The sequence below is a fragment of the Poeciliopsis prolifica genome, unplaced genomic scaffold (genome assembly GCF_027474105.1).
Source record: "Poeciliopsis prolifica strain line A6 unplaced genomic scaffold, Auburn_PproV2 SCAFFOLD017, whole genome shotgun sequence".
Classification (NCBI taxonomy): Eukaryota; Metazoa; Chordata; class Actinopteri; order Cyprinodontiformes; family Poeciliidae; genus Poeciliopsis; species Poeciliopsis prolifica.
Window position 1 is genome coordinate 6,246,000 of NW_026562392.1, and position 17,694 is coordinate 6,263,693.

The window sequence follows — 17,694 nt, forward strand, 5'->3', positions numbered from 1 at the left end:
ATTTTCACTGCAAAATCAACTTGATTAAAGCGACACCATGTGCGTTTTTTTCCACAGATTTTAGAAGCGCGGATAGGTTGTTTTGAACTCCGTCATGGCGGAGCGGGTCGAGTTTCAAAGACAGCGACGTCGCATGCAAAGAGTCGGTGGAGGAATAATAAAAAAAACTTAAATATGTAGCCAGTTCCAAATTACTTAGTCGTTATAATTCAAGTAAGAGTAGAGATACTTCCTGATGAAATTACTAAAGTAGAATTAAAAAGTACAACATAGCAAAAATATTGTTTTTCAAAAATGTCAAGTAAATGTAATTGAATAAATGCAACTAAGTTATAAAACAATAACTGTCAGAAAAGAGAGTTTAAGTATTCCCCAACAGAAACATCAAGACTGTTTTTTGTTATTCTTCCAGTCTGGTTGTTTTTTAATAATTTGTTTTATCAGGCCGCATATTGACGCAGCTGCTCCAGTTTAACTCACCAGGCTGGATTTGCATTTGTGTCTGTGACGCTCACAGAGCCAAATACATTCATTTATAATAAAAGAGCGAACTCTTAGTGGCTCCACTTCATAGTTTAGCAACCTATTATTTTAACAAAGTGGTTGTTGATGACTGGAGTTCTGAGTTTCCTGCTAGTCATTTCAGATTCACTCAAAACATAAAAGTCCCAATAAATGTGCCACCTATAGAGAAAGAAATTCAAACCAACCAGACCAAAAGGCTGTGGTTAGTCTGTATTCCACCGACAATCATTGTGACACATTTTGTAAATTGTCAAGGATCAAATTTGTCTTCAAAAGCTACAAGGGTCAGAGTCTCAAAAGGTCAACCGCGTTCATCTTTTAAGTTCCCCCGCCCATTTCCCACACGTCCTGTAAAACCCAGGCAGAGCGTCGTCATCGTCATGCGCTAAGAAACGCAGATCAAAGATCAGTTGTCGTTCTCCGTGCTGAGCAACTTACTTTGCTGCCGGTTGTTCACACACACAATCTACAGATAAGCAAAAACAAACATGGCGCAATCTCAAACATGAACCAAAAATAGTTTCTCAAGAATGAAGTAAATGGACCGGTTAAATCAGGAGTTGGAGCCTCATGCTTGCTGATTTGCAATTTTGGTGCAATTGTGCTCTACAGAAGTTGAAATCTGTTTTAATTTTCGAAACTGCTTTAGATTTCTGTTTGATTACAGTCGGTCAACCAGTCAGTCACTTGTGTAATGAGTGGGCAAATGTCCCTGCCTGAGGTTTTTTTTACATGGAGGGGACATGCAGGAAGACTTTTCACACATCCTTGGAAGGACAAGTGTGTCAGAAAATGGATAGATGGATGGATCTGAATCCATTGCATTTCCTTAAAGTCATTAAGTTCTTGTCTGGGTCTGCTTTATACACCTTTATGTTCTCTATTGTTTCCGGAACCAGCAGGTGGATGGGTGAAGTTAAACCCCTGGCAACATTCACTCATCGACAGGAAAACAAAACTTGCTGTTACCCAGCAATACGAGACTGAGACTTCAAGGCCTTTTGGTTTACAGCCAGTATTGTTCACACTGACAGATCTCAGGTTGGGGAGTGATGTGGTTAAATCGTCAGTCCCGACGACTAAACTTAGTCGACCTAAGTTTAGTTCAACTTAATTTATTTGATGACTCTTGACTGTATTTTACCAAGAGATTTAAATTGGTTGGTTCACTGGGGAGTCATCACTAGTGTGTAAAGCTGAGCATTTCTAAATATGTCCACCAGAGGGAGCCACGACTTGATAAATTATATACCTCCATCAAAAAACTTTGATATGTGAAACCGAAACCACGGATGTGTAGCAATTCCTACAGTGATTAGACTCTAAATATGGAACTATGAAAAGAAGACAAAATCTGAGGATGAATGGATGGATGAGTGAATGGATGGATGGATGGATGGATGGATGGATGGATGGATGGATGGATGGATGGATGAGTGAGTGAGTGAGTGGATGGATGGATGAATGGATGGATGATGGATGGAAGCTGATACAAACTGATACAGGTCAAGCAAGCACAGAATTAAGTAGGTTTTGTTTTATTTACTTTTTCATACTTGCATATGGAATATATAATATTAAATTAACGCACATAAAAAGAAAACATGTTCATTCACTTAGTTATTAAGAGAAATGCAAATGTCCATACTCATTATCTGATAAGAATTTTACACAAAACTAAGAGGTTATATTAAGATATTGAAAGAATTTTTTTTTTTTTTTTTTAATGAGAAACATATTTCACATATTAGTGTGTATTGCATTCAATTTGAGTCACAAAAGGTTTTTCATAGATACTACTTTGGCTAAAATAATAATAAAATAATAACAAATAACTGCGTAATTTTGATGAGAGTGAAAATAGAGGAATGATTGTGATTGAATGTGAAGACAAAAATTAGAAACATGTTGAGTGGATACATCTTCGTCAGTGAGACGGATAACTTTTTAGCAGCAGACAGATTTTGACAACACTTGGCTACGTGTCTTCTGATTATATGCACACTTGATTCAGATAGACAAAAGACAGGAAAAAGTGTGAGATGAACAGCTTATTTTCTCAACTCTACATATGTAACAACAGATATAATCATTAAGACATAAAATCCAATCCCAATTCCAAGAGCCCCGTGGCTCATTATCCTGGCTCGTCTGCTGGTCTTTTTTGCTTTCTCTCTGTCACCGCGGGCATTGGCATCACGAGTCTGAGGATCAGAGAAAGCAAAGAAAAGAAAACAAGACATGGTTATATCTATTCTCCAGAACCTTTTGTTGCTGAGGACCTGAGCAGGATGGGGATCTGGCCCTGTCCGGGTATTTTATGGTTCTGGATATCTGGATTACGGAAAACAATTCCTCAGACTTAACAACTCAACTGTGTTTATCAGGACTTTGACCTCTGATGAGGAAAAAAGGTTGTTACTCAAGTGATAAATATTTCATGTTTCTACGGCACATCGGAGAAGCCTTTAAAAAAAAAAAAACAACCACAAAAGCAAATTAAACTGGAGCTTAATTGTCAGAGGTTACAACTACCAGTAACTCTTCAATGCACACTATATACACAATAAACTTGTGCTTTTTTATTTCACCAAGATTGAATGAGCCTTGTAAAAACTAACACCTTGTCTTATGTAATTTGCTTCATTCAAAGGCTTTGGGCTTTCGACTACAGAGAAACCATTGCTTCCTTGAGGCAGGGACTGTGTTGAAGTTTTACCCAATGCAACACTTGTCCATGACTTTGGTAACGCACCATTCTGACGCTAAGAAGCTTAAACAGGCATTCCTCACTGCAAAGACAGAAGATCTGTGCTGAACGAGGCAGCTGTTAACGTTAATTCGGTCTTTGGAAGCGTGGACTGAACGGCTTAGTCCTCTTCCGCTCCCGTTGCTAAAACCACAGGCAGACTGCAGTTCGAAAACAGCGAATAAAATTGATCTCATCGTGTATGACTTCTCTCTCTGTGACAAACCAGTAACGGTCAAAACTTGAAAGTCCCAATAAATGTCCCATCTATGCTGACACAAGTTCAAACCAACCAGACCTGAGGGCCGTTTGTAGTTTGTAGTCACTCATTGATCATTGTGAATTGTTGAGGAACATGTTTGTCTTCAACAGCTGAAGATGTATAATTGGTGCTCAAAATGGTTCACTATGTGTAAAGAAAGGGGGATCAAGGATCAGTTGTCATTATCTGTGGGGAGGAATTACTTTACAACCAGCAGCTCTCACAAGTACAGATGCGCAATAAAAAAGATAAAGCCCTAGCTCAAAAGAAGAATGCCATAAAAAGCATCCAAATATTGTTTTTTTATCACTTGGTGTTTCACGTTTTGTGTCCATGTGTTAACATGCCAAGAGGTTTATGACCACTCATACTCTGGATGAATTTATTTATTCAAAGAGTTGTTGAGCTCATTTAAATTTGTTGAGTTCATGATCCAGGCATTTCAGGACATAATCCTGGAGGTGGTTGAGATACGACCTTTGGGAAAGACATTGAAGGTTGCCATCTTGCTTTAGCACTTCCAAAACCAGTTCTGATTTGTGTCCGGGATAATTCAAGTGTCGGAAAACCCAACTCTGTTCAAGATTCGCTATCTAGCTGTTGATTTGGCATGAAGTTAGAGACTGTAAAGGTTGTCCATCATCTTCATAATTGCCCTCACTTAGTACAATGTACCAATGCTAAATATAATAATGAATATGAATGAGAAGCTCTTCTGAATTTAAGAATTTTCATTAATCATTTGTATTTGCCTGATCCTGTCCCCACTAGGGACAAGGGTGTAAGAAGATGAATATTTGACAAATATATATATATATATACAAAGCTTCTCTCGCCGCTGTTGCTGCGAAAGTTGTTCCATATCTTCAGCTGACTGACTTATGGGTGAAAATCTAATGTAAAAGAAGAAAGTAGACCAAGTATGAGATAGATATACTTACTGCGATGGCATTAATAAGGGCAACAACTCCCATTGGCAGGCAACAGAAAATCATAGTGAGGATGGAGTAGACAAAGTAATCGTTGACAGGTCCTGATTCTGGATTCTCTCTTGCTGGCTCCACAGTGAAGATGCCTGGCTGTTCTGGTTGCTCTTGGTCCCTAGACAAAGGCTTCTGCTGGTTGGGGTGCTGGTTAGACACCCCATAAGGCAGCTGGTCAGGCTCCAGATTAGACATCTCATAAGACTCCTGATTTGGCTGCTTGTTGGACATCCCGTAAGGCTGCTGGTTAGGCTGCTGAAAAGAGTGCCTGAATGGCTGCTGGGATTGCAAAGGTCCCCTATGAGGCTGCTGGTTGGGTGGCTGGATAGACATCCCGTAAGGCTGCTGGTTGGGCTGCTGGTTAGACCTCCCATAAGGCTGCTGGTTGGGTGGCTGGTTAGACATCCCGTAAGGCTGCTGGTTGGGTGGCTGGATAGACATCCCGTAAGGCTGCTGGTTGGGCTGCTGAAAAGAGTGCCTGAATGGCTGCTGGGATTGCAAAGGTCCCCTATAAGGCAGCTGGTCGGGCTCCTGGTTAGACATTTCATAAGGCTGCTGATTTGGCTGCTTGTTGGACATCCCATAAGGCTGCTGGTTAGGCTGGTTAGACCTCCCATAAGGCTGCTGGTTGGGTGGCTGGTTAGACATCCCGTAAGGCTGCTGGTTAGGCTGCTGAAAGGACTGTCTGAATGGCTGCTGGGGCTGAAAAGGCTCCCTATAAGGCTCCTGGTTAGACATTTCATAAGACTGCTGATTTGGCTGCTTGTTGGACATCCCATAAGGCTGCTGGTTGGGTGGCTGGTTAGACATCCCGTAAGGCTGCTGGTTAGGCTGCTGAAAAGACTGTCTGAATGGCTGCTGGGGGTGAAAAGGCTCCCCATAAGGCAGCTGGTCAGGCTCCTGGTTAGACATCTCATAAGGCTGCTGATTCGGCTGCTTCTTATACATCCCATAAGGCTGCTGGTTGGGCTGCTGGTTAGATCTCCCGTAAGGCTGCTGGTTGGGCTGCTGAAAAGACTGCCTGAATGGCTGCTGGGGGTGAAAAGGCTCTCCATAAGGCTGCTGGTTGGGCTGCTGGTCAAAACTTGAGCCATACTGTTGTGCAGCTCCATAACCCTGAAAAATACCAACAGGAAATACACCTTAATCTCTTTGAGACAATCCCTCACCTGGAAGTAAAGATAGAAGAACAACACTTATGCATCTGTGGGATGCATAGGCGAAGATTCTGTAATACACACTCAAATAAGTAATAGATGTACAGATTAAGTAAGCTCAAAATGTAAAGATTAATGTTAGTCAAAATTTAGAGACCGGTCAGAGGGACAAAGCCAATAAAGTCCCTCAAGATCTCGGGACAGGGAGGCTTATGAATTTCATTCTTAAGCCTTCCTGGTGAAGTCTATTCAGGGTTTCTGAAGAAAGGGATCAGTCAAATAGTCGAACCTCAGACTCAGGAAAAGCGGTGAGGCTTACATCCTGGTCATGGGACACCGGACCTGCTGTACACCCTCAGCCGGTTCCTGGAAGATGCGTAGGAGTTCACCCAACCAGTCTACATGAGCTTTGTGGACTTGGAGAAGACATTTGACCATGTCCCTCGTAGACTCCCATGGGAATATCAGGCACCAGGCCCTTTGACATGGGCTGTTGAAAGTTGTTTGCACCAGATGCAAACAAATAAGCCATGTTTGCTTATGGTGAGCGTTGGACTCCACCAAGGTTGTCCTTTGTCACTGGTTCAGATCGTAACACTTCTGGACAGAGTACTTGCCTCAAACCCTCATCTTGCTCTCTGCAGGTACAGGACAGCCTGCTGACACCCTGAAAGAGGGGTGACTGGGTATACTGAAACTGCTATGACTATTTTCAGCGAATCTTAATTAGATTAATTTTGGGAAAAAAACAAATCCCAATGTGTGCAGCGAAGAGGAGGGCATTCTGGAGGACACTGGGTTTTGACGAAGGTGTAGCTTTGTGGTAATAGGACATTTTTCTAATTGAAAAGTGCAAAGTTTTTACAAATCCTGTAATCCTGTAGCGTATTCTGTTGGGAGAATATGGATAACTTGTGCTATTTTTTTCTTTATTGACAACAGATTACATGAGTCCAAACTGAAGAGACTAAAATACTGATAACAATGCGGACTTCTCAATACACGTTGTAAGACTGCAATAAAGGTTGGCCTTCACATGATAATCTCTCCTGCTATCAGTGATTTACCCCTGTAAGACAATAATACTGGTAAGGGCTCCACGACTGACACAGGTTATAAAATAAGGAATTTGTCATGTTTGTAAAAATATAGAGAAAACCTGCTGACTGAACAATCAAATATGTCGATAGGAAACAGGCGAAAGATTTGAACTGGGCGCTGCAGCAAATCGGTGTGGGAGGATGATAGATGATGTATATAGTGAGCTGGATAGGGTGCATGTGTAAAGGGAGGAACAGAATCAAACTGAGGTGAAACAGAGCATAAATGAAGAACGAATTAAGTCAGAAAGTTGCAAGGTGTTTCTGTTTGTGCTGCTGTTTCTGCACGTTTGCTACTTTAACACAGAAGCAGCTGCAGAGGTTTCTGCCCACTGTGAGACGAGAGAAAAGCTGTCAAAAACTTTAAAAGCATCTTATGAGCGGCGATCACTTAACATCACCCACAGAATAATGATGCCCCATAACCGTGATGTTGATAAAGCAAGGAATTATTGAGTTTCTAGGCTAAGCAAATAACTTTATAAATAAGTTTATAAAATTGCAATTTTCTCCAACTTACCCTTGTCTCAAATCTGTTCATCTACATCAGTGGGAGGGAAAACAGGATAGAATTATAACACTGGGGTATTTAGATGGATGCTGAGGGTTACCTGTGGCTGTGCTGACGGGAAGCCGCTGTCCTGGTAAGGTGGCGGAGAAGAAGAACGCATCATGGAGGGATTCTCACCGTTCCATCTCATAGAAGGATTTCTCATCGGCTTGTTGTAATCCATTGTGTAGCTGTGAAGAATCAAACAACTTCCTCCCTCCTGGTTCTTTACAGCTGTGCTGCGAGGCTGGCAGTGTGGAAGAGCAGCATCGGGATCGTCTTTATCTACAGGTTTATGACGGCAATGGGTAATGAAAACGACAGGGTCCTTGTGGTGACTTTCACACCGAAGGCAGAGCAGTCTAGTCTGTGATTCATCACAAACCAGACAAAAGTTCACACATAATTTTAGAGGAAAATTAAACAAGCAGCCTTCAGGCCTTTTCATGAATTTGAAGAAGGGCAATTAATCATTTTTAGATTGTTTCCAAATGGTCAGTCCTTTGGTCTTAAAGTGGACAATATCATCCTGAAGACGTAACGCCAACTCAATCCAGCATACTGCACCTTTACCTCGTCACCCCTTTTCGATTTACAGTATCTTCTCCCTCTTTCACAACTCCACAGCCTCAGTGGACTCTTTCCTTGTCTCCTATTTAGCAGCAACAATGTTGGACCTTCTCCTTCTTCCGCATGGAGTCAGAAGACAAGTACAACATAAAAGCCATTTGGGAAACCTCAACATGGCCAACCTGCCCCTGCTTCAAACCCAAAGCCAAATCAACAAATAACTAGTTTCTTGTTCTCCAATATTAGATTTTTAGAAGCTCCTCGTTTAATAAACTGTTGTTGGTTTTCACTTCTGTCCCTCATCATTAATCAGTGTTGCAAACGAAAGGTAAATGCCATTAACATCTTTTCATAGCAGTTCATTCAGTTCCATTGAGCTCTTATATTTTGGTATAGATCTTGTGTCCGTTCTGTTTGTCAGTTGTCTCTCCTCAGCACCTTAGTTTATTTAGTATCAGTGATGGAGAGATGTCAAAAAAAATGGTCCACTGCTGAAAATGTCTTTTATTTTGCCCTGGTGTGCCACCTGCTGGCAGAGTGTTTCCTATTATCGCATGTGGATCGGGCTTTTTTCTAGAATGATTTTTGATCAATCTTAACACCACACTGAATCCTTCTGATAATGGAACCTCTCAGGAAGCCTTTGTTTTATTTTTATTTTTTAAAAACAGGGACTTTGCTCCTTAGATTTCAATTTGGAAACTCATTTTAACACCTATTCGTGCAAAGTCACTGGGACGTTGGTGAAATGAGTGAGACAAAAATGGTGTCAAATGCTTGTGCTACATTTGTGCTGCGTTTGTGGAGCAAAAATCTTGTGTCGCTATCACTTTAAAGACCTTAATAAATGCTGCCAGAGGTAATCAAAGTTCAACCAGGCCCCTTACTGAACCACTCATTGATCCATGGATGGATGGATGGATGGATGGATGGATGGATGGATGGATGGATGGATGGATGGATGGATGGATGGATGGATGGATAAATGGATAAATGGATGGAAGGATGGATGTATAGATGGGGAATAAAGTTGGGAAATATCGATTTTTCCAACTTTAATTTCCTTTTATTGTTTAACCTACAAACTGATCCTTGCAAAAAAAACACACATTTCTCTGGGTATTTGTTTTATTCCTTCCAGACATCATAAACATTTAATAATTTACGAACAAGGACAAATTAACACTCATAAAAATATAAAACATGTTCATTAACTTTAGATAAACATTAAGATCAATGATAATCAGTATTTACACAGAACTAAACAGATCCTATCATGTCATTGAAAAGATACGCATTTTATGGAGAGTCATGTTTACTTTAATCAAGTATAATTATGCTCAATTAAAGTAAAGTCAACTCTAATTTACTACTATGACCCATTTCAGCAACAAAGCACTTGAGTGCTTTACACCATAAAACACATCAACCAATTAGGAAACAAGTAATAAACATTGCACTTTCTCAAATGCCACCATATAAATCAAGAATAATCATAGTCCAATATGCATCAACTATGTTGATCAGCGTTCCAGTTATTTATCAAAGGCGACTCTAAACCTGTGGGATTTTAGTCTTGATTTAAAGGATCTCAGTGTTACAGCATCTTTTCAGTTCACTGGAGGTTTGTTCTAGATTTGTGGTGCATAGAAGCTGAATGCTGCCTCTCCATGTTCGGTTCTGGATTTTGATTTATAAATTAGCAAAGGTATTTCTTCTTTTTCTTGTTTTTTAATTACTAAAAGCAGCTGCTAACAACAACGACGCTCCGCCGCCTGTGAAAATCACATTGTTCTTTGCCAATACTTAACTGTAAGCTATTTTAAAATGATTACGTCAACAGTGTGTCTCCACTTATATGGTTGAACTGAAGGGGAGATTGTTTAATGGTTACAACAGTACAAAAAAATCTTTAGTAATTTGTGTTTTGTGTGTTCCAGTATTGTCTGGAAAACTATAAATAGGATTTGACACCCTTGTGGCCCAGCCTGCAGGTTCTGCGTTTGGTGTCACAGCCCTCCTGCTGCTGCTCCGCAACTCCTGGCTGCACAGATCTGTGACACCTATCTTAATATTGATATTGATAATCGTAATGGCGTTGAGTTGCACAACTTTACGGACATGTTCATTCGTGGCTGTTTATACGAGTCTCTATGTTTGCAGTTTGTTTTATCGTAACGCGAAGCTCCACGTCATTCAGAGGTAACACATTAACCTGACATTGACAAAGACACAGCGGGACGGCTCATCCGGGAAATGATGCACAATCAGAGTCTGACTAAAACTAACTGGGTGTCAGATAGATTCTGGACATCATGTCTGCTTATTTCCGAGCCCAAAAACCGACTCATTCAATCTGCAAACAACTTTAGCAAAAAAACAAGCCTATAATGATTGGCCTTGGCAACACCAACTAAAAATTGTTTCTATTTTTCCAGCAACAAAATGTGCATCACCTTCTTCCCACCAATGTTAACGTTTCCGTCCCTGTTGATACTATCGCATAGAAACGATGGTCATTCCCCAAGACGCCCAGAGGAAATAAAATAAAACTACAAAAGATTATAGAGTGATTTAGATAAGTAACTGTAGTCTGACTACTGGATTTGAAATACAATGCATTTGATTACTCGTTACTGAAAAAAGTGGTTCGACCTCATTACTGACGTCACTGGTGAGAAGACGAGCAGCAGTCATTAAAGCCACCAAACGTTTTTTCGGAAATGCCATGATGGCTGAAATAATAATGATACATGACTGATTGTGACTGACTTTGGAGGCTGAAGATAGAAATGCTGAAACACATTAAAGTGATAAATGTTTCATTGGATGACTTTTAGCTTCCAGTCAGATTTGAATGGCCAGATGACTTCCTAAAGTCTGCCTGATGCAGACAGAGAAAAGCATGAGGAAAGAGTTTATTATATGACAAACAGGATAACAATCATAGTTATTGAGAGGGAAAACATTCCAATCCCAATTCCCAGAGCTGAGTGGTTCATGATGAGGGCCCGTCTGCTGCTCCACTCTGCCATCTGCCTGTCACCTCTGGCAATGGCGTCACGAGTCTGAAGGTCAGAGAAAGCAAAGAAAACAAAACAGGACATGGTTACATGTTGTCTCCAGAACGGGGAGTCAAACTCATTTTTTGTTTCAGCCAAATCAAGATCCTGGGCGTTCTTAATGGGCTGGACGTCCCAGAATGTACGGCTAATCTTTAACAATTTGTTAAAAAATTAATAAATACTCGTCACCGTATTTTATAAGTACTTTACGATTGTGATTTTTTGCAAATAAAATCACAAATTTTGTGGGACTAATTTAGAAATAGTTCCAAGGAATTTTGCAATAGTTGCGTTTATGTACGATGTTGATTGTGACTTTGTTTATTGTCATATTGATGACACACAAACTACTTGACACCAAATAGGGCTGAAGCAGTGGAGTCGTAAAAGTATAAAATACAGAAATGAGTTTGTGTTCATTCAACCCAACATTCTTGACCATTTTTGCCAAAAACTTGCAATACACTAACAGTTATGAAATAGTGGGTAAAACATGTGTGAATCTTTTGATTTTATGTGAATTTCCACAATCACAGAAAACTGAGTGGACTGACTGATGTAATTTAGCATCTGGAGTCTCAAGGGCCACACAAAAAGCTATGGCGGCCCGGATGTGGTCCCCGCACCTTGAGTTTGACGCATGTGCTCGAGGACGTGGGCAGGATGAGGCTTGGATCCTGTCCAATACGGGAGTATTTAATGGCTCTGTCTGGATTACGGGAAATAATTCCCGTGACCTGAGACTTTACAACCCTTGCCAAAACTTGCCAAAATTATTTTAAGTAAAATTTGAAAGGAAATTGTCATAAATGAGCATTTTTCTGTTCTTATTTGTGTTTAATGTTCAATTTTTATGGTCCTCTTGATGTATTTCTCCATGTCCTCGTGTGCAAATGTGCTCAATGATTCGTGAATCTCTAAGCACTGGTACAATGAACTATTGTGTGGCCTTCAAGAAGTCAGCTATGGTCAAGGTAAACTTGAGGACGCTGCTTAGGTGATAAATATTTTGTGGTTGCAGAGCACATTAGAGCAGTGATAAAAATAAATCACAGAAACAAATTTGATTGCCCGCTTCGGTGAGTTTACGACTACCGCTGCCTCCACAATAAACACCAAATGCACAATAAACCTGTGAGGTCATGCTTCATTTATGTCAGCAATATTAAAAAGACGATCATTTAAAGATAAAAAGCCGCCGACTCAGAGGCAAGTGAATGCAGCTTAGAGCTAGAAGTTCAAAGTCAACTTGGTTTTCAGTCAATTTAAACAGACAGACTGACAAACCAACAATGATCCAAACAAAATCCCAATAAATGTCCCATCAGTGCTGAAATTATTTGAAACCAACCAGACCAGAAGGCTCTGTTTAGTCTGTATTTCCCCATCAATCATTGTGCGTTTTAAATTTGTCTTCAACAGCTACAAGGGTCAGAGTCTCAAAAGGTCAACGGCGTTCATCTTTTAGTTCCCCCCACCCGTTTCCCAAACGTCCTGTAAAACGCAGGCGGAGCGTCGTCATCGTCATGCACTAAGAAAGGCGGACCAAAGATCAGTCGTTGTCTATGTGGAGCAGTCCACATTTAAAATGAGATTGAAATGCAGCAATGAAAGCAAAATGAACATTACTTTCATCCTTGTGATGGCTGCATAAAAAAAAAGTCTGACTGGACAATTTCTTCATCCCTTAGTCTTTGAAAGTCCAGGTGCAACATCTATTCTGTTCCGTCTCTGTTCTGCAAGCATTTTAGATGCAGCTGAAACACAAAAACACCAAATATCTCAGATGCAAGAGAGCGGCGGCTACATAAACCTCCTTCCTCGAGCTCCTGAGGCCACAATCCAATCATTACTCAACGTAACTCACGTTTAGCACATCTATATCCTATAGGTCATTAATTATATCCAAATGAAAACAAACCAACAGCTTTTCTGACTCGCATCAAGACGTTTTTGTTGAGTCTATTTACGTTTGATTGAAAATTGCTCAGAGTTTCGGCCTCGACCACAGACCCCACACGTTCTGCGGCTGACCTGTGCCTGGGTCTCGCTCTCTGAGTTCCTAATAAGAACGTTGACAAAGTACGAGTCGGGACGTGCTTACTGCTAAGGAGTTGGTGAGAGCAAATACCCCCAGCGGGAAGAAGCAGCAGACCATTGTGAAGATGGAGTACCCGAAGTAGTCGTTGACGGGGCTTCCTTGCAGTGCTGACTCCAGGCTTACATGCTGCTGGACGTGCTGCTGATTCAGCTGCTGGTCAACACTCGGGACATACTGCTGTGAAAATCCGTAACCCTGAAGGGAAGCAACATGAAATACATCTTGATGTCTCTGGGATGCAGTTTACAAAATAATAATCATGAAAAAAACCCGACGTGTTCGTAAGAATATGGGAACTAATATTCCTTAGAGAAAATCTGTCCGTCTAGAGGAAGTGAACGTTGTGGCTCAGACACTGGAGAAAAACTTTGAAAACAGTGAAAATATCAGATGGATGGTGATCACTTAACACAAACAGATGAAGCTCTGGCCTGAACAAATATCCAGTTTTACAGGATTTTAGTGTTTCAGGTTATGGAATTATGTTTATTTTCTTGCGTTGCCTGTCCTTATCACTGCATGTACTCACTTAATAAGCACTGTGATTATTGCTTCCTGTCATTCTAATAAAAGGAGTCAGGCCGGTCCAAAGTCCAGGCCCTGTTCCGGTTCAGTTCTCACTGAACTGTCAAGGCAGACAACAAGTTAAAAAGTTAAAATTTAACATTAATATAAATTGCCAAATAATTTATGTTAATAATAAATGAACAGAAACTAATGTTGATGTATTCAACTAACATTAATTTATTAAACTAACTTTAATTTACTAATGTTAATAAATGTTCATTGATTAACGTTTGTCACTGATATTATATGAAGTACATATTAATTAAGACATATTTCTGATTAAGCCTAATTATTATGAATTCAACCAAAGCAGATTACAGCAGAAACAATCTGGCGAAACGCAAGGAAACAGTGAAAACTGTCCACTTCATCTCATTTTCATCAAATCTGTTCACCCACATTGTCGGCAGAGAAGAAGGGTGAAATTCTGAGGCCCAGGTGAGTTGCTGGATGCTGGTGGTTACCTGAGGCTGTGCTGAGTACGGGGGAGGATGGGCGAAGTTGCCCTGGTAAACTGGAGGAGCGGACGCCTGGTTGGTGGAAGGAGCTCCCATCGACTTGCCGTAATCCATGATGTGGCTGTAAGGAGTGTGGCAACTTTCTTCCCTCCTGGTTCTCTGCAGCTGTGGCGCCGGTCCGTGGGAGTCGGGTCAGAAATAATCCTTATCTCCAGGTTTATGACGGCGGAGTTGTAATGGTCGCGAGATGGTTCCTGTCACGACTTTCATAACAGAAGCGCAGCAGGATGTACAGCGTATCACCAAAGTGAGCACACCCCTCGCAGTTCTGCAGATATTTAAGAACATCTTTGCACCGGGCGACACATTCGACTAAATGACACTTGGACACAACGAAAAGGGGTCTGTTACATAACAGTCTGCAGCACTTTATTGAACGAGTTGTGCATAAGACTGACATGACACTGTCAGAAACATGAAGGAGTCTTCATGAATCTTTACGACTGTTTCATTAAGGGTCATTCTCTACATAATTACACTTATAATGCAAAGTTGACCATGTTAATAGACCTTTAATACAAATTTTAATAAAACTTTGCATTAAAAGTGTCATTACCTACCAAACAATGAAAAGTTGACAGTTTTACTGCACTTTTACTGCAACTATTCAGGTGTTATGTTTATGATAGTGTCATGTCAGTCTTATGCACAAACCCGTCAAATCAAGTGGTACCACATTTTCCACAGCCGTCCCTACGCCTTTTATTGATTGGTGCAAAGGACGGCTCAAAGTCATCACAGGGCCCAAATATTTCAACATGAAAAACGTAGCTTCCTGAAAAATCTGTTTTACATGCAGCTCAGACAATATTTGAATATGTAGGGCAGCTCGCACAAAGAGTGAATTGACTAGATGTTGACTAAAACATAATAAGAAAACTGATAAGATCCCCTGGCAGAAAAAATGCAAATGTTCCACAGCTGAACCGACAAGTCTGACGGTGAATCTGTGATAATATGTTGCTTTCATACAAGCGGACGGAACAGAAGCAGGTCAGAAAGTGACCAACTTGCGAGGCTTACTGTGGACAACCGCTCAGTTGGGATCCTGCTCTGACAGATACTCTCTTATTCTCTATTTTTTGCTTCTTTTTCTTTTCTTTTTTTTACAGACGGGGGATAACTCTGCGCAAGCAGTGTACTTTCAGACATGCTGCAGAGTCTGATGCTCATCAGTTTGATAGGTAAGTGGCTCATTTTGATCCCCTCGGGCACCGGGAGAAATGAAAATCCTCTTTTCTTAGTTTTTTCATGTATATGAAAAGTTTCCATTACTTTCCAAGAAGGCTGTAGTTTAAACAATGAGTGACAAGTGCAGTTTGAGGATATTTCCAAATAAATGTTTTCGCAGGGAGGCTGTGTGTTTCCCAGCCGGCGACAGGTAGGACCAAATGTATTCAGCAGATGCGTCACTGGTAGACATCATACTGTTCTAGACATTTTGAAGTTCTAGGATCGAATTATTTCTTTTTTCTCTGCAGCTCGCTGTGACGCTCAAACTGTAGATCTAACTAACTCCAAATCCTCTCAGTCTACAACCTACACCTACGAATCTGACGAATACAACTCTTCCAGAGCCATTGATGGAAACACTGAAACATGTTCAAACACGAAAGAATTTGATCTTTCCTGGTGGAGCATCGACCTGCAGGGTGTTTACAACATTTCCTGCATCTCAATATACAACAAAAAAGCTGACCATTCTAAAATAAATGGGGTGAAGATCTACATTGGGAACTTTCCACAGAACAACAGCGTCGACAACAAGATGTAAGAGCCTTAATTTATTTCCTATTTTCAGGAAATATCTTTATGCACTTGCCAACATTACTATCATAGAGTCTGAATTGTTTTACAGCAAAGGATCCAAATATAATTGCACACAGCCAGCATTATTCTCACATCACCATCCTCGACCTCTCCTCTTTTTGTTTCAGGGTTCATAACATCACCGGCTTCAATGTCAGCCAAAGCAATCCCTACTCATTTAAGCCAGAGGTGGGGCGTTATGTCACCATCATGCCAGCAAAACCTTTAGTCCTATGTGAAGTGAACATCACAGGCCATAAGATAGGTAATGATTAATGTCTCCCTCCATAGATGTGGCTGGTTGGCTGACGGGCATCAGTGTGAACATGAAGCATGTCAAAAAAGCTAAATGTTGGCAAACTTTGTCACGTTCAGATTAAAGTCTCTCGCGTCGTGCTGCAGGTTGTGCGGATGGACCCAGATGCAGCCGGCAGGCGTTGAGCAGATTTTGGGTGATTTAATGAAAACAAATGAGGGACAAAAAAAATGTTAAAAGAAGAAAAATAACAGTCACAAGACTCCTCTAATCAAAATGAGAAACTAAAACAGAATAATAATGACACTAAAATCAAATCAAACTCCAAAAGAACTTAAGATCCTCACGTCTCATTTCTTTTTTTTAAAACATGGCGGCTAAACATTAGAGTATATATGGAAAGCTAAAAAATGTTCTTCTGACTAAACAACATATATGTACTTTTTTTTTACCATCTGCCGAGTCTTGATTTTTTTTTTTAAATATTCTTTTTATGTGTATATTTGCTCTTCCAGAATCTCCCTTTAAATTGATTGACCAAAACAAGACGTGGGAAGAAGCTCTGAACTACTGCAGGGATAACCACAGAGATCTGGCCTCCATCTTGGATGGACAGACCCAGAACTTTGCTGAGCTGGAGGCTGAGAAAGCCAACAGTCCCTTCGTTTGGACCGGCCTGCGCTACACCTGCACTCTGGACTTCTGGTTCTGGGTTGATGACAACGTTGTGCAGTTTCGGCGCTGGGATTCGAACGGATACAAAGAAGACTGTGACATGAGTGGAGCCATGGAGAAAGAAGGAAACCATCGCTGGTTCAGCCAAAATGATGACAAAGAGTTTAATTTCATCTGTGCATTATAAAAAAAAACAACTATGATGTGCAGTGAGACAGGCTTTGACAGCAGGTTTATTATGTGCTGGTTATCATAAATATTTACTGTTACATTTGCATATGTTATGATCAGTCACTCAGTTCTTGAGAAGCGTTCTTGTCAAGCAACTTTAAGCCTTTGAACTCATCTGTGAATGAATATTTTTACTATTACTTCAGTAATGTGTTGCAGTTCTGCTACTCTTGCTTCTTTACAACCTGTAATGTTTCTGATAGCATCAAAACCACTTTTATAATTCAGAATTTATAAAAAAAAACACTTGTATAATTTATGCTGTGACTTACTGAATGAAGAAACATTTGACTTTGTCTTATGCATTCTACTTCATAAGTCAAGTTTCGTTTTCTTTCTTTGGAAAGACGTGAGAACTGTTGGGTTTAGCAAAACACTCTGCAGTGAAATGAGGTTGGTTTGGTAATTAAATGTGTTTTCCCATTGAAACTAATTATGATAGTCAAAATGAAAAGTTTGATATTGAATCAATCATTTCATTTAAGTTGTGCACCATTTTTAATGTGTTATGATCCAAATACATGATAAACTTATTTGATTAGCTCCCTCTTGTGGTTATGATGTGCTCTGCAGAAT

At 40.4% G+C, this 17,694-nt stretch overlaps 3 protein-coding genes across 5 annotated transcripts; 1 reads left to right on the top strand and 2 right to left on the bottom strand.

Moving 5' to 3' along the window:
• Nucleotides 1-2,130: 2,130 nt before the first annotated feature.
• LOC129367564 (protein transport protein SEC24-like) lies at nucleotides 2,131-7,565 on the bottom strand. The gene is made up of 3 exons (XM_055042107.1): nucleotides 7,388-7,565; nucleotides 4,478-5,635; nucleotides 2,131-2,729 (listed from the first exon to the last, which is right to left on the bottom strand). Exons 1-3 carry the CDS (start codon nucleotides 7,508-7,510, stop codon nucleotides 2,577-2,579), a joined length of 1,434 nt encoding a protein of 477 aa, XP_054898082.1. The 5' UTR covers nucleotides 7,511-7,565; the 3' UTR covers nucleotides 2,131-2,576.
• Nucleotides 7,566-9,027: 1,462 nt separating this feature from the next.
• Nucleotides 9,028-14,264, bottom strand: LOC129367546 (synapse differentiation-inducing gene protein 1-like). 3 transcript variants are annotated; one of them, XM_055042076.1, is made up of 3 exons: nucleotides 14,094-14,264; nucleotides 13,136-13,257; nucleotides 9,028-10,964 (listed from the first exon to the last, which is right to left on the bottom strand). In XM_055042076.1, exons 1-3 carry the CDS (start codon nucleotides 14,199-14,201, stop codon nucleotides 10,895-10,897), a joined length of 300 nt encoding a protein of 99 aa, XP_054898051.1. In that variant the 5' UTR covers nucleotides 14,202-14,264; the 3' UTR covers nucleotides 9,028-10,894. The 3 variants fall into 3 exon arrangements, with proteins under 3 accessions (XP_054898051.1, XP_054898050.1, XP_054898049.1); XM_055042075.1 differs by having other exon boundaries at nucleotides 13,093-13,257; XM_055042074.1 differs by having other exon boundaries at nucleotides 13,066-13,257.
• Nucleotides 14,265-15,132: 868 nt separating this feature from the next.
• Nucleotides 15,133-17,635, top strand: LOC129367526 (uncharacterized). Its single transcript, XM_055042050.1, has 5 exons — nucleotides 15,133-15,331; nucleotides 15,499-15,528; nucleotides 15,629-15,917; nucleotides 16,085-16,221; nucleotides 16,728-17,635. The coding sequence occupies exons 1-5, from the start codon at nucleotides 15,298-15,300 to the stop codon at nucleotides 17,072-17,074; spliced, it is 837 nt and encodes a 278-aa protein (XP_054898025.1). The 5' UTR covers nucleotides 15,133-15,297; the 3' UTR covers nucleotides 17,075-17,635.
• Nucleotides 17,636-17,694: the final 59 nt, after the last annotated feature.